General features: G+C 36.6%; 2 protein-coding genes across 2 annotated transcripts in view; one reads left to right on the forward strand and one right to left on the reverse strand.

The window, feature by feature from the left end:
• The window catches only part of LOC133520044 (nuclear migration protein nudC), a 44,528-nt gene that overhangs the window by 15,731 nt on the left and 3,408 nt on the right, over positions 1-25,389 (reverse strand). The window lies entirely within an intron of this gene.
• Positions 1,988-24,918, forward strand: LOC133520045 (uncharacterized). The gene is made up of 4 exons (XM_061854307.1): positions 1,988-2,179; positions 18,856-18,969; positions 20,524-20,908; positions 21,764-24,918. Exons 1-4 carry the CDS (start codon positions 2,162-2,164, stop codon positions 21,802-21,804), a joined length of 558 nt encoding a protein of 185 aa, XP_061710291.1. The 5' UTR covers positions 1,988-2,161; the 3' UTR covers positions 21,805-24,918.

Below are 25,389 nucleotides of genomic sequence, written 5' to 3' on the forward strand. Positions count from 1 at the left end.
TCCATCTTGTAAGGGGCCTGCCTACGCTGCCGGTCGCCACTCAAGAGCCTTTTTGCCCCAACGGCCATCAGTACTTCGAGTAAGTGCCCTGGCCATTGCCACTTAAGGCATGCAACTCTCTGAGCTATGTCGACGACTCTGGTTCTCCTCATTACCGATTCGATACCGCAGAGAAGCTCCCATTAGTTTTCTATAAATTATTCCAATAAATACTAAATTACTAATCTAGACACGCGGTAGCGTGTCCAGCCAAGTTCAAAGAAAAAGGAACTGGCGACGCAACCGTGTTAAAGTACTACTACTACTAAAAGACTAATAAAATTAACTAGCGTGCATAATTGAATAGGTGTCGCCACGTTAATCGTTAGCGCGCGTACTCAAAAAACAATAATTTTGTTCAGTCATAAAATTAATTTTAAATGTTTCTTATATTTAAGAGGGGGCTGACGCAAAATTATTTACCTTTTTGCGGGCTTATCGTTAAAAAGCCACCTCTTCCGACGCGATTATAGTCTGGATGTGAAATGGTACTCATTTAAATGACAGGCAAGTGCCTTGAAAAAAATATTTTACATACTTGCAACAACAGACTAACCAAAATCGTACTAGATTTATGTTGGCTCGATAGGATAAAATGCGCGATGGCCACAGAACCCGATTCATTACAAATATTTGTTAAGCCTTTGAACTCTGGTGTTGCAGGTGTCCATGGGCGGCAGTAATCGTTTACCATCAGGTGATCCGTCTGCTCGTTTGCCTCCTGTATCATAAAAAATAAAGTAATAGCTATCCCAACACGTCTGGTTTTACGCTTGGTCACGGGATACGTTTGGAGCCACTGTTTTTCGGTTAACTGATCGCAAGCAAAACAAACGCATCGTCTCTCGGAGCACATTAGGACACATAATGTGCTCCCACATACACGGCGGAGACGTGACATCGCTACTGTATGGCTCGTGGCCGTTTTCCTGCAGGACTTGGTGCAGTTACTGGTGTTTTAGCACGCGTAACGCAAGGTACAACTTGTGTGATTAGTGATTTGTGTAATATAAAAAACATATTCGGATCACATATAAGATTTTTTTCAGTTAGTGCAACAGTAAATGGCTATATTTTTTTAACAAGATTAATTAAATTATCTTATAAAGTAGGTGCTATTATAGTAATCTGTAAGTGCTGCATGATTTTCTGGCGTACTCGCCACAAGATATATACTTCGGTAAATCAGCAGCAAAACGCAGGGGAAGTTGCTAGACATTTTTGTCAAAATAGTGGAGAACTTATTTTTTGTTATTTGTCCGATTAGCTATTGTGCTGTGCTGCTGCCGACTGTAGTGTATTAAGGTAGCCTTAAATTGTATGCATTAAAACCTAGTTTGAATGACAGCTGAATAATTAAAAGCAAGAGGAATATTTGATTATTGATTAATAATTAACTATAGATCTTCATCAATGATCAGACAGCAGTCCGCACTCACGAAAAGCAAATAAGATTTGCGATGTTTGATATGAACACAGACTTATCAGATTTCAATAAAAAAAAAAAAAAACAAATTAATCTAACGCACAGGTGTGAATGAATACAAAAATAACTTTGAAAATCGTAGGTAAAAACCGTTTTGTAACTACTTTATTGTGTTTTATTGTCAAACGATTCCTTGACATTTTCACTAATGGATCATTTAGAAACATTATTAAGTATTTTCGTAAGAACGTGCAGATAAATTATAATTGTGTCAAACAAACCATTAAATGCATTAACGATAAGTACAATAAAATTCAACTACAAAATACTTCCAAGCAGGGTTCGAAGAAATCTCAAGAATAAACCATTGCACAAATAATAAAGTGAGAACTTTTGTGTGAATTATTTTCAAAATAACGTCTCATTAAATAATTAATGTAATAATTTCAGATTTATCGTAAAAAACAGCAAAAAATATTAAGAGAAGTACGCTGTGCAACCTCATATATAAACCTTGGCGATGGTTGCAACACTCTCAGTCAGACTCTAGTCGCTTTGCCGCTTGGAGCAGGCGTGTCGCGCCGGCAAACGGAGAGGGCGAGAGAGGCAAGTCACCCCGACATGTGGAGTGAGTGTGTGTAGTGACATAACAGTGCAGTTGCAGTCCAAACAATAATAGCGTGGAAGTGCTTAGCAATGGATACCAAAAGCTCGGTAAGTGTGATGCGGTTGCGGTAGTGTTAATTAACGCAATGAACCCTTGCAATTAGCTGGACACGGTGCGATGACACCAGAGGCCCATGTCACAAGTGGGTTGCCATGGTAACCTACACTAAATGACAGTTACACATTTGTAATAATAACTTTGTAATATAATTCCAAAGTCAAAAAGCATGTGACAACCAAATACACACTAATTACTACTACAAGTTAAGAGCCATAGTGAACTACACAATTAATAAAACAAGGTTGATTTTTGTGTAATATTTGTTTTGCATTTAGTGACTTTTGGTTGTCACCTGACGATATGTAAACAATATATGTCTATGTTATGTTTAGTTAGTAACACTTGAAAATTTGTAACTACATATTTTAAATTAAAAGTTTGTGACTCTCGTCGGTGACTAGTAATAATTAGGTACCTAGTATGTAAACAGTATGCTAAAATGTGACTGTGATGACTAACCTTACATGTTATGAATGAGTTAACTTTAGCCGTTATAAAAAGTAAAATAACTAACTATGCATATATTATCATTTTAGAAAAACCCAAAATCAGTTTGAATCTACATCCGCCAGATAAGTTAATGGTATGCCGGAATGCCGTATCACATTCAGGACGACTCCAACCGAAAACATAACAAATATTATAAATTTTGGCGCCGCCAAACTGGATTAGATCCGCGTATTTCTAGAACAGCGAACAGACAAACCGTAAATGGGTTGCAGATTAATCACATATTTGCCGATGCCACTGAGATATAAAAACAACATTGGTGTGAAAAGGAGTCTGTTTGAAGGCAAATGTTTGATTAGGATAATCAGAAGCAGTGATATCTAATTGTTGAAGCTATAAACAAATACAACAATTGATGAAAACAAAGACTTTTGTATGTTCATGTCGTGAGCAATTTGCTGTTTGCAATAATAAGAGGCATTGCACATCTGTTAATCAATCTTATTGTTTAAGTGCATCAGCAATTTACGATAAAGCAACCCTTCAAGTGTAATGCGTTTCAAAGTAATTATAAGAAATGGTCACATGGAATCAGCGAATACATAAAGGCCGACAATGTTTTGAGGTCAATGATATATGTAAGTTTTGGCGGTATTAACATTTGACGGCACGCCAGTAATGGACACTTGTTTTTGGCTAATTAAATACTATATTGAGCAATAAAAAGTTTATAAATTCACGACTAGAATTTTTAAAACAAGATAGATAAAGATAACGCCGAGTGTAGCTGATTCGCAAATGTTAAAGATTCCATCGTGGGTTAATTTGAATTTAATGAATAACAAAAAGCAGACAGTCCTTGCTAAATAGCGGAAGAAAAGTAAACACAAATGGTTTACAAAGTGGTTTATGAAAAGATCGCTTTTGAAAGTAGGCGAGGCTGCGCCTGGGCAATCGGCCATTAGGCCCGAGCTAAATGGCACAGGGACTGAGTGAAGCTGCCCTCGGTGCAGGCGCGCGGCCTTCACATTTCACAAAACCCGGACTTGCGCGCATCCAGTCGGGGCGGTGCATGCGACTAAAAAAACTATGACGGAATTACTATTCCGTCACTACTACATTACGATGCAGGCCGGTAGGAAGACGTAAAAATGCGAATATGTGTGGATATGTCAGCTGGACTATTTATTCAAAAAGTATGAGCAAAACAATGGGGATTGTTACTTAAATAAACACACCAACCTCCTTTACGTTACACTGTCGGATAAAAATATACCAGAAATAATATACCGATGAGATTGATGAAAAGCTTTTAGGGAATCTGTTGAAAAATCGCTTTTTAAGATTCCATAGTCAACTAGGAACCCTTATACATTCGTTATGTCGGTTTGTCTGTCCGTCCGCGGCTTTGCTCAGTGATCGTTAGTGCTTGAAAGCTGTAATTTGACATGAGTACATAAATCATGCATTGCTACAGAACGTAAAAATAATTTTGGATACTTCCCATACAAAATATTTTTTTTTGTCGCTTTAACCCAATGGTTTATTGGATAGGTCTTTCAAATGAATGAGAAATGAATGATTCCGTTATTTTAGAAGTTACAGGGGGGGGGGGGGACACATTTTATCACTTTGGAAGTGTCTCTCGCGCAACTATTCAGTTTAGAAAAAATTGATATTAGAAACCTCAATATCATTTTTGAAGACCTATCCATACATACCCCACACGTATGGGTTTGGTGAAAAAAAAATTTAAGTATGGGGAAACCCCAATATTTTTTTTTTCTATTTTTGTGTAAAAATCTTAATGCGGTTCATAGAATACATCTAATTTTTTTTTTAATACCACGACGGTGGCAAACAAGCATACGGCCCGCCTGATGGTAAGCAGTCACCGCAGCCTATGGACGCCTACAACTCCAGAGGTGTTACATACGCGTTGCCGACCCTTTAAAAACCTGTACACTCCTTTTTTGAAGAACCCTATACTGTAGACCCAACCTGTAGACTACTTACCAAGTTTGAATAGTATAGCTTTTATAGTTTCGGAAAAAAGTGGCTGTGACATAAACGGACAGACAGACGGACATGACGAATCTATAAGGGTTCCGTTTTTTGTCATTTGGCTACGGAACCCTAAAAACCTATGTCACCATACCCCCCTCTAACTTTTAAACCATGGCCATCAAAAAAATAAAAATAATCCGTAAAACAAAAACTATAGCGAACATGATCTCCAGTCCAGCCGTTTTTAAATTATTGCAAAAGCCTAGAAGACGGCGATTCTTGCATATGTGTATTCTAATACCTACGTCAATAATTTACCCAGATAACGTTACTAAAAGTACAAGTGACATGTAGCATCATTGTAATCATAAATTTTTACATTGTAAAAAAAATACCAAATAATGTGTGCCTTAGACGCATACCTCGCGTGAACTCTAACATTTGACACTTAATCATTCATTACGCGTTGGATTATGCGCGAATTAATGATAGTAAGTTTATTTTGACAGTTGAATCGACAACGCTTACAGACGGCGCCTGTGCCGCGTCATAGCCAACAGCTGATATAGTAGCATTCCTAGAGATTATGATAGATAAAGTTCATTCATATAATTTATACAGGTCAGTTAATAACAGTGTTTTATAGACATTCGGCACTAGGCCTCAATACTTTCATACTTATCCTATGAGTAGCGTTTGCTAAGTATATATTAACTGCACTGGTGGCCTAGCGGTTAGAGCGTGCGACTTGCAATCCGGAGGTCGCGGGTGCAAAACCCGGCTCGTACCAATGAGTTTTTCGGGACTTATGTATGAAATATCATTTAATATTTACTAGTTGCTTTGCGGTGAAGGAAAACATTGTGAGGATACCGGACTAATCCCAATAAGGCCTAGTTTACCCTCTGGGTTGGAAGGTCAGATGGCAATCGCTTTCGTTAAAACTAGTGCCTACGCCAATTCTTGGGATTAGTTGCCAAGCGGACCACAGGCTCCCATGAGCCGTGGCAAAATGCAGGGACAACGCGAGGAAGATGATGATGAAACAAGTATATTAGGACAAACAGCACGTAGGTATCGTTTTTTCGCGATTTCGGGGTTGGTCCCATGGTAAAAGTTGCTCAGTATAACTTATATATTATTCACCCCGTAGATTATTGCAGGTGACTAAATAAACACCCTGTATTTATTTTAAGAGCAATTTACTTAATATTTATTGGGTAATCGTACCTATGCTATACGGTGACAATGTAAACAACGATTTCGCAAAAGCCCTAAACATATTCGTGCAATTGATCACGTACAGACTCATAAAACAACGACGCGGTAGGCACTCGAATTTTAGCCATTGTATGTAGGTACGAGTACTAGCCACTTTAATTTACAAAAGCTAAATAAACTTCAGGTACCTAAAGCATGCCTAATTTCAGTGTATCCTTAAAGAGCCTGTGAACAAATGACTATTAATATTTTGATATTTTTGAATGTCACAATTTTGCACCATAGTTTTTTAGTACTTGGGGAAACGCTGCAAGCCCTCACGCATCGTCACAGGGCTATTGTTACGTCACGAGCGTCACACAATACTACACATGACTCAATACGTCATTGGGCCTATGGCGTTATAGGCAATTATTGAGTAGGTCAGTCGGCACTTACATTGCAAGAAAGCGCGACACTTGTGCTGCGACCTTATTAGGAATTTGATTGTATATATGTTCATTATCTATGAAAATTGACCTGTCTAATAATGGCTCTGTGAGCTGCAGACCTCGCGTTAAGCTTAGAAAATGTAAAAGTGGAAAGTTCTTTGATTAGTTATGAAAGTAAACTCACAATTGTCTTGAGACGCTATTGACGCTTAGGTCAAATTCCAAAATCTGGATCGACAAAAGATTATATTCGCCTACCTAATCATAGAATCTGGTCACAATATTTCGCGAGAATCTGTTAAGAATTGCGACCTGTAGAGGAGAACATCCGGACATACGAAAGCAAAATGCCCGAGTTAGAACGGAGACCTTTGCTAACACAACGGTTAATAAGTCCTACAAAGATATATACTTTTTACATAGATTTTTTAGCTTAGCGTATGTGTGTTGTTAGATTATGGAAATACCAGTAAGTCCATATCGACAACCCTGCACGCTGATAACGACGCATACGAAGTTTCCCTACATAGTAGATAGGTACCTATGTGAATAGCCTCAATATAAAACCGAAAATATATATCGACTTTTATTGACTTTCTAAAAAAGTAAGTTTTTATAGAATCTCCCCTTTCTGAAAACCTGAAGCTTCTAACGATTTGGAAAAGCTTTTATATATAATTCTCATGAAAAACAACATAAAAGGAGGAGCATTAATATTCAATAAACATAAATAACACTGAACATTGTATGTTGACAGCAGATACATTCAGAATGACATAACAAGATGAGATTCCCGGCAGTTTGGCTACGGCACAAAAAGTTTCAATGTCAAGGAGCCGATAATTTCCGTGAAACCAATGTCCTATACGTCGGTGACTATAACTATGTGGTGGCATGATTAATAGATTTTTGTTAATATTTAAAAAAATACATCGATACTCTTTCGTAAATATAATCGACATAAGGCATTAAATTAAAGAGAGTGCAACACCAATTATTATTTAGATCTGTCGAGAATTTGGTTCTATTAAAATCTAAATAGTTAATTAACACGTTTCTAATGATAATACATAAAGAAAATTAATACATGTGTTCAATGCAATTGCATAATTGAAGTAAGATATATTTTTATCTCGAAGCGATTCTTTTTATAAACGTGTCAAGGCCGTACATTTTATCATGCCACGAATTCGTTGATAAATGAACGAACAGATCAGCGTGTCCGGTAGACAGTAGCAAGGTAAACGAACTTTTTCCTCAACCTGTAGCCCCGCGAATTTGTTTACATGACACGTACTGCTGGTAGTTTTAAGGAAAACTTAGAACAAATCTATATAGATAATGTTTAGTTATTAAGTCAAAGGAAATTTCCTTAAATTAAAATTTAGATTTATTAGTTTCGTAATTCATTACGAATGGGTGAGGTTGCAAGGTCCAGGTCGAAAGAACACTCGAAAATAAGTTAAACCTAGGACGTGGCGTGTCAAGACCGCTAAGCTAAAGAAATTAGGTTGGACTTAGGGCATTAGGACAAATATACGTAAGTGGATCCTGCAATATGATTTTCCGAGTAGAGGCAGACCAAAGGCCAGTTCCACTAACCACAATAGAGGAGTGTCTTTGCAAATCAAAAAGAAGCCCTTTTCTAAAACGAAAAATAATTTTCAGTCACCGCCTCCCAATTTAAACTTTGTCAGACGGTGGTTTAAAAAAAATATTTTTACATGTTCATGTGACCGGCTGATGGTCTTTCCACCACGATACAACCGGTTGACTCCCTTTATCAAAGGGATGACTAAATATTTTTTACGTGTTTCGGTGGCTGACATTCCTTCACCCACCAACGGAGCGGCAGCTGACGTCCACTAGGGTTCATCATACATAGGCGTTAACCACTATACGAGTTATTTCCCGGGAGGCGATTGATCATGGAAATCTGTTCCTGGCTCACGGTCTAAACGCCAATCAGCAGTGAACTATGAAATTTCCCGTAAAACAAAATTTTGTGAACGTTTTTAACGATGACACACGCTTAGGTGCAAATATCCCTCATATAGAGATGGAGATAGATTGTTCAGTAGCCAGAAATTTCAATTAATAGGTCCGAATGAAGAATAGTAAACCCTTATCTACCAGTAGTCAGTAGAACACTAAGTAAGGTAATAATAAAGTAAAAAAAGTAAATAAATAAAATAAAAATAAAGTACATTAAGTTAAATGCATCAATGTTCAAGCATAGTTTTGGCTCGTTGGCTGGCTGGTTGATATACCTACTAGATACGAGACAAGTATTCAGTAAAGTTTGATTTATAAGCAGACAATAGTCTTTGCGGATCCGAGCTGTCTGTAAAGGAATTCCCGTCGACAAACGGATCTGAGACACAAAAGTAACGCATGATGTAATTGCTATCATTTACACGCGACAAAGAAACGTAAAAACCACGAATTAACCAGTAACGAACGCTGAATGACCGAGACCCTGAGAGCGGGATGTCGCCACACTGATATTATTATTATAAAATAAACATACTAATTTTAATGCAAATTAATGTTCCGACAGAATGATCGAGAGTATATTTATAACGTTTTTAAGCAAAATACGGGTATTAATTAAAACATTTTTCATATACCTGTAGAAACATGAAATTCGAATATTCTATTTTAGTAAAGAATGCCGCCTTCTTAATTAATTCAAGCCCGGTCTTCGCCGATTATTACGTGCTAAATTGAAATCAAAATGCAGCGTATATATTCGCCATCCAGCAAACTGTTTAACGGTAATATGGTAAATAATATTATCCCCGAGTTATTACCAAATTTACAGCCAATTCAAATAATGGTTTCACATACAAGGACATGCTGGATATTTTTAACTTTTTAAGATACATATACATACCTACTTAAAACGCACGTGACAGTGACGACATGCAACAGGTTTTCGATTACAAAATATTTGGTCAACAACAATTTTTCGCGCCACTGAACGATCGATGTTCGCAACCACGTCAATGAAGGTCGTTGTTTTACCTCTTTCGAAAATATTTCATGTATGTATGTACTATATATTAACGCGTCTTTCATCAAACTGATTGTGCTTGATTTGTTAATAACCAAGAATCTGTGGATTGTTGTTTGTCAAACATAATCTTAAACAATTTAAAGTGGGCACACTATTTCATAATTTGTCCTACACCTCTACGGTATGCTTGGAACGAATGGTGTTAGATAGAATCACGCGAAAGTCATTTTAAGCCAACCGGTCTTACACTCCCAACAAAGACAAAACATTTTCTTACATTGATATCAATGCAAATATTTAAAGTGGTACTTGACGGTGTTTTCGGCAACAGTATTTTAAGGTTATTTGAAACGTATAACTATTTAAATCATCTAGAAAATACTATATGTAAATTTACCAGAGATTCCGTGATCGAAATACATTTGGACAAGGTATGCTAAAGAAGTGACCTTAATCGCTTTTAACGCTGGAGACGGAGTACCTATTTGTTGTTCAGTTAACACGATAGTCAGGAAGCGAAGACACTTGTGAACTATCTCACAAAGACTCAAACCTGTCAAGGTAACGCTTTACAAGAAACAGGCTGGACAAAATGATGACTATTATTTTAGTTGTAAAGATAAAACACAAAGAGTTCTTTGCTATTAGCTCCACGTGTAAAAATTATAAGGAATTTGTCGATGAGCACATAGAAGCAATAAGTAAAACAATTACTATCATCAAAAAAATCTAATAAAACGAATATTAAGTCCGGCATGTCGATTAAACGTAATATAACAGCAAATTGTAGACGTCAGCAAATGATGATGATATCATGATGGCGTGAGTGAACGAAGAATCCGGCTATGTAGCCCATTTCATGGCCACTTTTTCTACAATATCATCCACTGTAAGTATGAGATAAACGTTAATAGAGGCTAATCACTTAAAAGAATGCAGCACGATGTATAGAGATGATACCTCTAAACCATTAATTAAAAACTCTACATAAGGTTCCGGAATGTATTTATTATTATCAAATAGTCCGGCATATGGGTCATCATTCGCTCAATAGTATTTTGTATAATTGCTACTCTTCACATGTTATTTGAACAAATTGCCTATACATAGAGCACGACTACATTGGGAAGACTAGATAGATTAATCGCAGCAGTTTGAATTAGTCATTAAAATTATGAACATCGGTATGTATTGATAATCTATAGGCGAGTCTTCTCAATCGGTAGCCGAGCGGGGGTGTCATCCTAATTGATTGACTAGTCAAATACTCCGTTTTTACGGTTCTCGAGATCTATGTTACTGGTTTTCCCGAGAACTCGACTCTGACTCGCTCGCTCAAGCACACGGTCAGCTACCACGGCTTTGCATTGACACGGTTCCCGTTAGCTTCATAAATACAACCAATTGAGTTCAAGGACGCCCATGAGCATCAAGCCAGTGTGACCAGCGTGAACAATGAGGCATGCGGCATCTGTGCTGGTTTCCTATCGCTGGCAAGCATTTGCCTCAAGTGAAACCAGTATAAGTGTAATCCTTGTTGGCATAGTCGATTCTGCTCCAGAGATCTCTGTTATTATGGTTTTGGAGGCGCGAGCGCTTCCCTAGCTGGGCTTGTGATTAGAATACAAGGCCTGCAATCGCGTATAAAATATGATAATTGGACGCTCAAACGCACGTTTCGTCTCGTCATATCTGCTAACGGACTAACTACTCTTAATATTTAACAATGCAGTTGACTGATGAGGTACATAGTTATTCTAGCATGTGCATTTTTAATGAGAACCAGATACGGGACATGACAGCCGTTATCAGAAATCTTCGGACAGGCAGATTTCGAAAACCAGAGACTAATAAATAGTAGAGACTGGTGGTCTCTATATGAGTTGCGTTTCACATTGTTGCAGTTTTAGATATTTTGCAAAGCGCTTTAACATGTGCCTAACGCCTTCCATTTTAACTCGTTCAAATATCTACGGTGTTAAAAGGTTATAGTTCCATACAAACGAGCTTGTTGGCGCAATCTACCACAATGACGAGGAGCCTGACGTTGTATGCAGAATTGCAGATCGGCAATAATTATTATTGTCTCTGCAAAAACGAAAGCATATAATGGATTGGATTGTAAGAAATCTTTTATGTGTGAATCAAAATCACCACGGTCCGTCCGTTATCCATTGTGACATTTGCATCTCCGAAAGTGTTCCAACTGTTCCAAGAAGTGAGATGCAAGGAAAGGAAGTACGCTTTCACTTCTTTCTTAAGGAGAATGGTTTGGTTAGGCGTTAACTGATTATCATAGTAAATATAGCAACCATTGTTTGGGATTATGAAAGTTGTTGCGAAGACTAAGAAGATTTGAGCTATTCAATTCCTTTATGAATAAAAGCAATTTATTTAATCACGAGTAACGGAATATTTTATGTAATCATTTAAATAAATGTGTTGCATCAGTGCTCTTGATAGTCTTGAGACTCTTGACAAAGAGAATATGAACACGTTTATTAATTATACGCGGAAGAACTACTATGACATGGCGTGTCATCTTAAGTTACATCATATATAATAGGGGTTTTAGTTCTGCAATTGCATTGCAAAAACATACAAACAGATGCGTGTTAAATTCCTCTAGGTCAATCGCTTTTTCATCGTGTCTCTCTTACATGTCATCATGTACAGTGTAAGTTTAACAACATGCGGCAATTTCTGTACTCTAGCTGCCCTGTGCAGCTAACCATCTACTGAAGGTTTAACCAAATCTTTAGTAATTACTCTCATACATTTTTCCCAGAGTTTAACCCTAAACCAATGACCATCCCCATACCCCACGCTGATTCAATAACACTACTGAATCTCTATGAATATATGTAGTTATTACGTGTTGTGAGACCTAGAGATTTGTTTTAAGACAACGCAAGTTACAATATACACAAGTCCCAAATGCCGCAACAATCCAACTACATTTCTCACGATAGCGTGGACAAAAACGCGTAACATTCGTTTTCATTGAGTGCCATTTTGGAGATAAGCTATCTGGTAGTATTCTTAATGGTTGCGAGAGCACGAGTTAGTAGTTTTTTTAAAAGCCAGTGAATCCTGACCTCAAAGACCGTTACAACGGAGCTTAACCGAAGAACACAAACTGGTTCGTTGTAACTTTATACGCCCATGTCAGGTAAGCGGTTGTAATGACACGCCCAGGGCCTGGTCGTGAGATTTGGGAATAGTGAGAACACTGTAAATAAGTTCCGCGCATGATTACAATAAACCGTTATGGACACGAGCGCATGCATTGACTGTTGATTTGTGAAGATTACCGCTGTTGCATAACTGACAGTTTATTTATTACAGTATCTTCACTGTGCAGATCCTGCGTATATCGTGAGAAATAACTAAATTAGATGGGATTTTCACTAAAGATTCAGATTCACGGTTTAAGTTTATAAAATACCTACTCAATGATTATGTATGTTAGTAGGTTTTGTACTGGAGTTAGGCATTACAACCCATTGCGACAGAAAACGTCGAAGTCACGAGTATTTACAAATTATGACACGCTCGTATTAATATTGTCGTTTTAAATAATCATCAGCCTCTATGCTCCTCTTCTGGGCATTGCATACTTAACAAAAATGTTTGTTTGTGCGTAATGCGCCCTCTACAGCGACTACATTCGCATACAATCTGGGATCATTCTTCCCATAGACAATTCCAAGGTAGATCTAGTGTCTTTTGTTAGGGATGTGAATTTTGTAGTGAGGAGTATCCAACGATTTGTATGAGTTTTATTTATTGGTAATATCTCCGCGTCCCCTTTCCCATCCCACCAGAGGCACGCGCTCCGTTGCACTAGGGAATTCCTGGTTTAGAGAGTAATCACTAATCAGTAACTAATTTAGAGATAAGCTGGGTCACAGATTTGTGATTTTTTTTGTCTTAACCTTTCATATGCGCATGTCTAAAATTTGCCATTTATTTAGCAACCATGACATATTCATGTTTAAGCTGAATTTGGTTGAAAATATATGGAGCAGATCTGCTCCTAAGCATACCAAAGGTTAAAGCAGAGCCAGCTTCCAAGTACTGATATCGAAGTACTGGTGACAAAACATGCGCTGTGACTAGGTAGTCACGCTTGTGTTTCACAACATCTGTCCACCTGTTATTGTGTTAACTGAACCGTTAAGGTACGTAGGCAGACGCTCTAAAAAATACGCATGTTATCTTCCATTGACGGCACACAATCATAGTCATTCAATTGTCTACTGCAACGTTCACCTTCAACCATTCGCACGTCACTTCCTGTATCCAACACGACATTTAATGTCAGAACCTATAATTGAAGATAGATATGTGACGTCAAATATATCCGTATAGACAAGAATCAAAGCGATCAGGTTGTGGGAATCGGACACCTACTAAAACATTTCAGATTTGTGACAATTTAATTACTCGCCGCGTATGAGGGTCTGCCGACCTCGTTTTACGGATGTGAAAAGAACTGGTAGAATATTTTAATACTCGAGCAATGAAAAAATTACTGGTAAAGGCCCTCTTGATTGTTCAAAAACTAATGAAAAAGTTGCATTTTATCCACATGTTTCTTATGTTAGCTGGTAGAATTTACTTTTAAATGATATTTTCTTTATTTTTAATTTGGTTTGATTTTAGTCCAGTACACCACTGATTCCGGTCCTGAGCCAATATTGTTCATCATTTATAAATTAATAATACAACAAGTTAACCCGTAAATGGTATGTATAGTGCAAAATTGCAAATAAACCTTGCGTCTCACGTGTCCCACATGTAACCAACGCAATATCAGACAAGCAGCCAAGTGCAGGGGTCCACAAACGTGCACAAACCACGTGCCAATAGCAATTATAACCTGAATCATATGCACACATCCGTGACTAGGACGGGCACGTGTAGACATCCGACTGATCCGACTGCGCGATATCCTTGCATAATTAATACAATGCATTATATTCTAATTAAGTGACCAATGGTTGTTTATCTATGTTCACTATGATACTAATTTAACTGGATAACCCAAATCAGGGAAACGCCAATAAAGCCATAATGACCAATAATATCTAGTTCCAAAAAGGATTGGTGTGCTGCACACACAAAGCAACGAAAAGGTTCATTTTTATAGTAGCAGAGGCACGTTAAAAATATTTTGCTTATTTTAATATGACATTCAAAAAGTAAAAAATTTGTTATTTGCAATTAGAAACCATAAATTAAAAACGGCAGACGGTCTTGAAACAATGCAAATACGAATCAGCAATGCAAAAACGAAGAGAATATGGAAATCTTATATAAAATTGAATTTTGAACATGTCACATTATTAAACATGTTAATCCACAAATATTTAAACATCAGATAAATGGTAGAAATCTGTCATGGCTGTAAATGTTGAATAGTGAGACAACATTGGCTAATGCTTTGCCAATAACAAAGTACAGCGTTTCTACATCGCAAGACAAAGGTTGGAACGGCCGAGTTCCCACCTGTTCTGTGTTCTATGGACTGATTTGGACAGAGTATGCGTATCGGCAGAACAATTAGCACATTCGACGAAGATTTTACTCCTGTCATGTTTAAACATTGCAATGCTATGTCAAAATGACATTTCAGGGTAGACTGCTTCGTTTACGAAAACGTCAAACTATTTACACCAGCGGGAGCTAAAATTTCTTATGGAGAAATAATGATTGGTTAGTAGTGTACTGCCGAAGTATTGATTTCGACTTAAAATCATGTTTGGTTTCGGTCAAACTACAGCTTAAGATCGCGTTCACCTAGTTTCTGTGATTCGGCTTCGTCAAAAAGTCAATTTTCCGTCGGACACTATTAGTTAGTAAGATGAGTCTCAAGCCATCCACGCCATACAGTCTCATTTAGCTTTCGCTTCAGCTTCACTAAAGATTAAGGAAACAGTTTCACAAAAAGTATACCGAAGGATCAAAGTGGAGGAGATAATGCCAGGAAACGGACCACGGATTCTGTATTATTATCTGATGATGCAACCAAGAACCTATGATAAAATAACCTACCTAATGTTCTAATTCGTATAATCGTAACATGATAATCGTTACCCAGATCAGCAACCTTGTTGATTAGACTAAGTCATATTGAGAGCGAAAGCGCTGGAGCGTGCCACAATGTTTTCAATAGCACCGTGTCGCATACCGTAACGACTTTGTTATCACTAATGCTACAGGACCAACCACATAAGTGTGACCTGATGAACCGTAATGACTATGCATACTCAGAAATCAAAATAACACTGGACGCCTGAGGCGCAGCACTCGGTAAGCAATAATAACGAGCTGTAAACCGGTTGTGTGCATTTGGCGAAACATTTTGCAACACACCCCGCTATACATGGAGACGGTATACGTCCCACTGATATTTACTAAGGATACATTTCAAAATTACTTTCTTACATGATCTTTTGCATGAGTAAATAATATGATACCTTGAGTATTAAGTTACGTTGCGCTGCGTATTTGAACGAATTTATGGTGGACATGTCGTAATTACATGTCAATAGCTAAAAAAAAGGGCAGACAATTCTGAATAAGCTGTTAAGAGAAGATGCTCAAATACCCCCGTTCTGTTTAATTGGTACGCAGTTCGCAATGATACACTTGTCTATTCGTTGTACAAAAAATATAAATGAGAAGGATGCAAGGAATAAATGAATAACTTTGTATTAGAATGTGCTGGTACTGCTGGTACCTAACTGCAGGGATTGCAACAGCACTTACTGCCTACGGGGCCTTTATTAATTCATAGCACTTACCTAGCAGATCGCCACAGGCAACCCAATATAATTGTGATCTCCGACAAAGAGGGTATAGACAGCATTAAAAGTAGCATCAAAACGCATCAAAGTACGTATAAAGTGTAGATACTTGACATTCTCAAATAACTTAACAAAAATATATATATAGAGTCGGAAAGTGAGGTAATGTCAAAATTCTGTAAAAATATGACGTTTACAATGCCACTCCCGCACTTTGTTCTGATCAAGTCGGTGCGGAGTTAGCTTAGACGGATATTAATTATGTCTCTAATATGAAGAACAATTAGACTCTGACAGATACTCTGGGCACGTAGTTATCAGCTACTATAAATGCTGACTGTACGTGTACAGTTACTACAAGCCGCGAGGTCAAGCTATACTAAAGATGAGCAGTAGATACAAATTGTTGGCTTAATTAGGTTGAGCGTGCACCTTTTATCACGTCGTAATCAAAGTTAACTTAACCCTCGCCAAAGTTCATGTTTACAATGTAGTCCTCATTATCCGAAAATGTTCCGCCTTGACCTTGTCGAGACTATAAAAGAAATTCATTAAGATACAGGCAAACCTAAAATGCCTATCCATCATATTATCAAAGCAACAAAGAGGACCATGAAGCCGAAAGCAAAACTTAAGATTTATTGCGTCAGAGGCCGAAACAAGACCGCAAATAAAGAGAACGCGAACCTTGAACACCGTATCTGACAAAATCAATCGGACTCTGAACAAAACTTGACCCAAAAATGTAATTGATGAAACTTAACAGACAAAAGTACTGAGCAGACACTTGTGCATAATGGTGGACGAGTTTCCACTATCTATAGGCAAATGCTAATGAGTGTCGATACTTGAAAAAAACTAGTAGGTAACGTCGTCGAAGATAAGGAAAATAATTTAAGACTCGCTACTAAGCACCGTGACAAGTCTGACTTTGGGATTGTTGAACACATAAATAAGGGGAAACGAACTTGGAACTACCAGCAACGTAGATAGGGGTTAATAGATAGGGGTACGTAGATAGGACATCAGTTTACTTGTGAAATGGCAACTTGTTCCAACAAAGGCTTAAACTAAATTACGTTCAGTGAATCAAATCTCATCAGTACCACTGCCATAGGACACAATGACACAACATTTCCTGACTCTCCTTATTCGTACAATACAGAAATAAATATATCACGATTCTTACCTAAAACAGAACATCTTTACAAAAATCTAACAAAACTAGAACAAGTTTTTGCTAAAACTACAAAAAGGCAAGGAAGAATTGATAACATATAAGTGTTTGTAACGTAACGCACACCTACGCTTATTTCAGTTACACAACAACACAGGTAATATGCAGTTTTTATGGCAACGGTTTGTTCATTAGCCACAAAAGGTTCCTTTATTTGCTCATAAATCAAGCGTGAAGAAACTTGCATGTTTACTTTGTCAGGCGACAACGCTCATGTCCGAGCCTCAATTTAATTTTTAATTTTAACAGAAACCCCTTTTGAGTAAAATACCTAAAATCAAACAAATATTTAATTCAGTGATCCAGTCGTTTTCGAGTTTATTGCAAACAGAGAGAAGAATAAACACAAAATAGTGTGTTAGTTCTTATAAAGATGTTTTTATTTTTATTGCCGACTGTACATTATGTCTTTTCCTTTCCTATTCACCATGCTCAGGAGGGACCATTTTGTCCAAGTTTAGTTGTGTGTTGTTATATTTTTGCCATGATTTTATGTTTTTGTCTCATATTATTATATTGTGTTTAAAATCACGAAAGTAACCTAATTTCAGCACAGAAGGGGACGTCATGTGATTTAATTTAGTTATTCCATATACGTTTTAATAAACGAGAAAAATCTATACCGAGATAAAAATCAAAATTAAGATGCCAGCCAATGTGCCGGATTAGTAGGACGATTGAATAATGAAACAAGAGATCCTCAAGATTAATGGTATAATGGTACTTGTAAGTTGAGTTTATTAATTACTCTTTTTTGCACTCGTTAACAAAAAACGTAACAAAACATCGGCATTGATTATAAATTAACTGGAAGAATCTGTATCATAACTATGATCGATCGATTTTATTTCCATAAGAAAATTGAGCATTGGATAATGCTAGCTATTTTATCTATTGCTCTATTAAAGTAATAAGCAATGATTATATAAAACACGGATAAAGACTGGCAGTTGTTGTCCCCTATTTAGTTATACTTGTCAAGAACTAGGTTTTGACCTAGATAGAAGCAGTCATCTCGCAATATTTGCATATTCTACAGAAGTTCTAGCTCATTGGAATTACATACATAATAATTATCATTGCAGTGTCAAGTGATCTAAAGATCGAAGGTTAATAGTTTTACAAAATACAAATAAAAAACAAATCAAACATTTTTTTTTACCTACGCTTGCGATTTTCGCTTGTATTAGGGGTATGGAAAGGACTCTGAAACCTGTACCCAACAACAAACGGCTTTGGCCCAGTGATTGACTAGTAGAGGTAGAGAATGCCTTAAGGCAAAAATGAGGTAGGAATGCATTAAGTCCGCCTACCTAACCTAACCTATTCTATCTAATCTACATTGTGAACAGTGTCATTTTGTATACTAACTTATTCTTTCACTTAGTTTGAATAGGTAAAACCAAATCCGCTAAACACCCAACAGAATAGCATGTTAACGCAATGCCACAAGTAAATCAATTAGAAATAATCGTTGTTGCAGATCTGTTCACACGAGTGGCACATCCCGCGGCCGTCGTTGTCCGGCAGCAGCGACTCGCGCTCGCGCGGCGGCTCCGCCTCCAGTCAAGGCTCTTCCAGCAACCACAGCACCCACGTAAGTCTACGTCATTGTAATCATCATTTTACGAAATCCGATCCGTTTAGACTTTTAGAGTTCCGCCCCCTATGCGCTACGTCACCAGCACGAGCATTAGTAATTTGACTGGTATAAAAAAGAGTATGTGCGATTATTAGAGTTCCGTGGTTGGTAACGGCTATCAAGAAGCTTACACCATCGTCCGTCTTCTGTTAGACCTATATAAACCTTAATTGATAGCAGGTTGAACATTTCAACGAATAATTGGCTGTTATAAAAACATGAAATAATAGTGGCCCTCATGAGAGAAAGGATTATAGGTATTGAGGTTATTAAAATGTGTTGTTATGTAAACATATACAGGAGTTAAACTTAGTATGATTATATAACTTACTATTAAAAATATATAAGTATAATATGTTACATGTCTGTATAATTCAATACGGAACCCACGATAAGCGATACCTTTTCACGCGTGACTAATTTTTTCACACCTGCGATCAATTTACAAGATAAAGGTAACCAGTAAAAAGAGCATTTTTTGCAAGAATTAGGTAATAATGGAAGGGGTCAACATACGATTTACAAATTGCCCAAGCCGTGTCCGGAACATGATCTACCTGTCATGTTCTCGTAAGACATTCCTTACGCGTGATAGGATCCCTTAATTTAGGAGCTGACAGCTATTGATCGACACGTCTAAAGATTTTATTTATTACCACAATTAGTATCTGACTTCTCACTGAACACTTGGTTAAAATGACCTTATTCAGAACTTAAAATGATAACCTTTCGTTCGAGTTACCAGACGTAGAATTAATATAATTTTATTACGCGCAATAGTGAACGGATTAGCCTCATCGTTAAGTCGTTTGATGTGCAAGAATATAAAACCTTTTACTGCGAATCAAGTTCATTTCCTGGGGTTTTATTCCAGCTTACCTCGCACAGCCGACTCGTTTTTAGGTAAACCAATCTTAACAAGTAAACTAGTCTAAGAAAAAAACGTGCCCCCTATGTTGACATCCGAAACAGATGGCGTTGTAATGCGTCACTGAACTGTCAAATGTAAATTTTTGACCACCAAAGTTACGGCATAATGTACGGAGCCAAACAGCGCCATCTGATTTAGGTACCTATGCGTCAAAATACGAGTAGTAACACGAAATTGTCTTAGACTTTCCACATTTTACACAATAAATGAATCTTTGTTACTATTCATTTATAAAGCATTCAGTAAAACTTTAACTTACATCACTACAGATGATGTAAAGATTGTAAAGGCGTTTAAGGGATCATACAATCCATACATAGAGAATACAATTTTCTTTGTTAATGAAGGTAAAGCGTTCCAATGTAGTTTCAAGTCCCACTGAGTATATTACTTTTATAGTGTTTGTTTAATATCAATAACATAATTCAGTTACACTGGTTTACCTGAGCGTTCGGCTCTTCATTGTACAGTAAGCGTTGGTAACAATCTATAGTAATCGGAATCGCATTAAAGACCACCTACTCCTTTATGTTTAAGATTCCGTCAATTATGCTAATGTTTGATCCGCATTTTTGCAGAGCGTGTCATCGGGTTCGCTACTGCTAAGCGCTGCGCACCTCGCGCGCATACACGGAAGGACTACGGAGCAGCCCCATCCCACCAGATTGGGCAATAGCCGCATATCTAACTACGAGACTGCCGTGGTCACAATTCCCGAAGAAACGAAAGACCCAGACTTACAAAGTAATTACTGGAAGGACGTGAAGCGAGCGCCAGAGGCGGACACGGCGTCTATAGCTAGCTCAACCCATTTTACCGTCGTGAATGGGTTCACGAAGCACCGAACTACAAAGGAACCAAAGTCCTGCTGCTGCAGCCATTCGCACCAGATCTCTGTCCTCGTCATATCGATGACGATCCTGTTCTCTGCGTGCATTCTCGCGGCTATATGTTTTGTTGAAAGTAAGTGTTGCACAACTCCGTTGCATTAATATCAAGCTTAAGTCTACGTAGTCATATATCTATGTGCATTAGGTATTTACACTTAACTTTATCATAAATATAACTATATATTTGCAATTGAATATGATCATAAGTAAGTTTATTGGTTACTTGATTTTTTCTGGTTGAGGAAAAGCCAAAGTGAACTCAATTATAGGTTCTCGACGTTAGTTGCCTCGAAAGCCTAAATACTTCCATCCGATTTGGTCAAACGAGATGTAGCTTCGGATTAAACATGGTGAGCTTATGTAACATTGCACACATTAAGTTCGTTTACGTTCGTTATTTATAGCAATACCGAGGCACTAACATTAGTATTATTTAACTAAGTATTGCTATTACGTACAGCATAAAATGGCTATAGATCCCACATTATTTTACGCATAACGGAATGGAACTTGTAAGAAGCTGTCTGTTTGTACACACGGTGAACGTCCCGAGGTCCACAACGAATCAATCGAATTAATTGCGTTTAGGTTTCCTGTGAAGTATTTGTGATACATTAGTGACAGTTTTAGAAAAGTGTTAGGCACTAGCCAATTTTTTGTTATTTTTTTGGCTTTTTCTCGAGAACCATTTTTTCTGCTCTATATAGCCTAACCGAGGTTTTAACTCAAGAGTTTTGACCAACACACAAATATTACTACGTAGATTGCACATTGCGTAAAATCACAACTCATTAAAATTGCCAAAATGAGATCCGTAAGATAATAAAATAATGATAAATGTAAATTTTACATGTACTACAAAATTAATTAGTTGTAACACAGGATATAAAGTAACAGTGGAATATTAATCTTTTTTTTTTCATTTCAGTGAGAATGCGGAAGGAGACCGGCATGTACAAGTATTCTTAGAAGAAATTTTAGCCATAAGATCTTCGGTTAATTATACTGTCTTGCAACGTGAACTTTATCTCCTACGGAGCAAAGGTGTTTTTGCATGAAAACAATTGAGGAAGAGTCAGTAGCGGATCTGCAGCGCGTCATAGTATTATAAATGTAATCTATAGGTACTTAATAATAAAGTCACTATTGCAGTCTATGTAATGTCAAATGGAACATAGGGCCGCAGTGGAATAAATTAGCCACGTCATAATAGTCTATCCAAGCCAATTCTAAAATAAAGACGAATACTCAAGATTTAGGTGTTCAATATTCTCCGTGTTTTTTTTTTGTCTTTTTTCCCATGTTAATAGGGATTAAATGGTTATAATTATTTTCATTTAGTAACTACCACAGTGGCCCAGATTCAATTTATTCATCGTATGAGTATACATATATTATCTTGTATGGTTATGTGTATGTTGCACCTTGTAAATGGTGTATTAATATAATTAAAAACGAATAACGGGGAACTGAACTTTAGACCCACGTGATATAAAAAAAGATTTCGTTGCACACGTTTTTTTTAGTTTAAGTGGGTATTTAGCTCAGTTTCCAGTTAAATCAAGGCTTTTAACCAGTGAACATAGATGAACTTGTAAATTAGAATATCAATTCAATATATGAGAGTCAGACCAAGCTATGTTGGCAACGATTTAGCCCAGCCGGTGCGAGTGTTAAGTAAACGTCATAATTTCAGTGAAATTTGACGTTTAAAATAACACTTGCACTGGCTGGGCTATCAAAATCGCTGCCAACTTAGCTTGGTCTGACGTTTCTTGCATTCATACTTATTTTCTTCTTATGACGACCGGTCTGGCCTAGTGGGTAGTGACCCTGCCTATGAAGCCGATGGTCCCGGGTTCAAATCCTGGTAAGGGCATTTATTCGTGTGATGAGCATGGATATTTGTTCCTGAGTCATGGGTGTTTTCTATGTATTTAAGTATTTATAAATATTTACATATTATATATATCGTTGTCTAAGTACCCTCAACACAAGCCTTATTGAGCTTACTGTGGGGAACTTAGTCAATTTGTGTAATAATGTCCTATAATATTTATTTATTTATACTTCTATACAATTTGTAAGGAGCGTTATATACATTTACTTTTAGATAAGTAGGTAGTTATGTAATGGAAATTTTCAGATTATGTTGAATTTGATTTTTATTATAGTTGTGTAACTTTCCGACGCAGTCGTTCTGTTTTAAGAGGAAAACTTTGGTATATAGTGTAGGTTCAATTTTTAAAGAAAAAATAGTTAATCATGACCTTGAAATCAATCATTCTGTATGGATTGAGACACATTTTCTATCTTAAAAACATTTAAAACCAATCTGTTACTTTTGCGAAAATAGTGGAAACTCTATTTGCGCAATTTTAGCTTTCGTAACGTATACTGGTTATAAATTATTAGTGCAATATATTATCATTATCCAGTAACTTATTTAGTTCAATTTAGTTATAGATATTTAAACTAATGGGTGTTAATTTATATATCAGGATGTGATTGTTGATTGATGTTGGTTTCTTGTTATACTTTAAGCGAGGATGAATGAATAGTAGGTAGAGTCCGATTTAGCTAACTTTGAAAAGTGTGGCGCCAAAATAAACGTCAAATCCCTATGAAAATAAATATACCTAGAACTTTTTCTAGCAAAAACGAGGGAGTGAGATACGTATGTACCTCAACTCTATAGAAAACATACAATAGTTTTCAATTAGGGTACAATATCTGGGAGATCGAGCTTTGTTCGGACAACATATAAAAACTCAAAAATGCGCGTTTTCCCACAGATAAGACCTAGCTAGATCAATTTAAACCATTTCCGAGACTCCAAAAATATATAAATATATTATATAAAAGTATAGAATTCCTCGTTAAAAGGTATAAGATTAAACTAAATAGTTTTTCATTTTATATTAGGTACAATTACCTATAGTGAGAACAGGTATAATTATGTAGATTTGTATTCTTGAGACGTTTCTACCACAATATTATTTATTTTATATCTTAGTCAGTTTATCGATAAAGGTTTGTCGATATTTCATTTGGTCAAATATCTCGTTTTTGCTAGAAAAGTTCTAGGAATAAAAATAAGATGTTTATAGTGGCGCTGCCTAACTTTGTCGCTTCCAAGCCGGTGTAAAGTTAGCTAATAAAGCTTCTGCTCGTTTAATAATAAGGTACCAAGTAATATATGAAATTAAGGGCCTGTTTCACAATGCCAATATTAAGTCCTGTGGTGGCAGATTATCATTATCACTCTTATCACTTGTCACTATGCCCGTCAGGTTCGCGCTTACATACTTGTTAGAACGTGACATGCATGGTGACAAATGATAAAGAGCCGAACATCTTAATAGCCCCACTGAATAAGCTACTTGCCACTTATCTTACGAATAGCCGTTTCTGGCGTTTCACAATCTTCAAATAAGCTCAACTGGTAGATAAATGCATTTACAACTTAAAGTAGTTTTATCTGGCAGTTAATTTATTTGTTAATTAGCTATAAAATACTTAGACTTTGCGAAACAGACCCTAAAGGAAAGGGTATTATGAAAACGTCGTTATTACAACGCCGTATTAAAGAATTTTGGTACCTTTTTCTTAAGCATTTCTTGTTAATATTTCAGTGATAGTTACATTATGTATACTTAAGGTCATTTCATACAAATTAAGGCGTATTTGTCTCACCTAATGTGTACTTTATCTCGTTGAATTAATGTCCATGTATAGCCGACATTTGGTATTGGTGGGCCTAGATACGTTACATGAAGTGCGTTTTTATGTTGTTTTTTTGTTCTCAATCTAATCAAGGCCACCAGAAGAACTATACTTTATCTTTCCAAAAGGTTTCAGGGTGAATCACTCTTCTATTTTGGATGCTACTCGTTTTATTAACCCAGACGTCTTTTAATGAAAAGGAATAGTGGAAAGTTGTAAATTTTCGTTATTTTACATGAAAATTTGCATCTTTTTGTGTACTTAATTGAACACGAAAATGTACGAACATTTACTATAAAGTGTAAAATATTATTAAGGAAGAACTGTGATAAAATTAAACAGAATATATCCCTGAAAGTCTTTATATTTTAACAACACCCACTCAATAGTATTTTATACAATCGTGATATAATAGAGAGCTTTTCAGTCGAGGTATAAGATTGGAAAGCCTGATTATATCACTATTGTATACAATACTTTTTATATGAGTTAATAAATAATAAATAAATAAATAATAAATTCATGAAAATTGTTAAGTATCTCAGTAGACAAAAATGTAGTACAAAAGATATAAACGCGAGAGACCCCGCCCGTCTGTCCCCTGTTTAGTCTTTTCTATGGGAGCACGGCAGCACATGATTGGTCATATTTTTTTATAGTTGACTACAGCTTATTGAAATGAATATTATAGTTGAGTTGGGAGTCCATACATGAAAAGTACGCAATTATAGCTTGGTATACAAAATCTTAATTTAACCATTACAGTCGACGAGTAGAAAAACTCAATGTTATCCCACATTCATAGCCTATTCAAATTGCACCCACTGT

The sequence above is a fragment of the Cydia pomonella genome, chromosome 7, assembly GCF_033807575.1.
Source record: "Cydia pomonella isolate Wapato2018A chromosome 7, ilCydPomo1, whole genome shotgun sequence".
NCBI lineage: Eukaryota > Metazoa > Arthropoda > Insecta > Lepidoptera > Tortricidae > Cydia > Cydia pomonella.

What these genes read in the sequence shown, in the direction of transcription:
- LOC133520045 (XM_061854307.1), top strand. An exon ending in CCAGCAACCACAGCACCCAC is followed by an intron (nt 18,970 to 20,523) that starts GTAAGTCTACGT and finishes GCATTTTTGCAG; the next exon opens with AGCGTGTCATCGGGTTCGCT. An exon ending in GGCTATATGTTTTGTTGAAA is followed by an intron (nt 20,909 to 21,763) that starts GTAAGTGTTGCA and finishes TTTTCATTTCAG; the next exon opens with TGAGAATGCGGAAGGAGACC.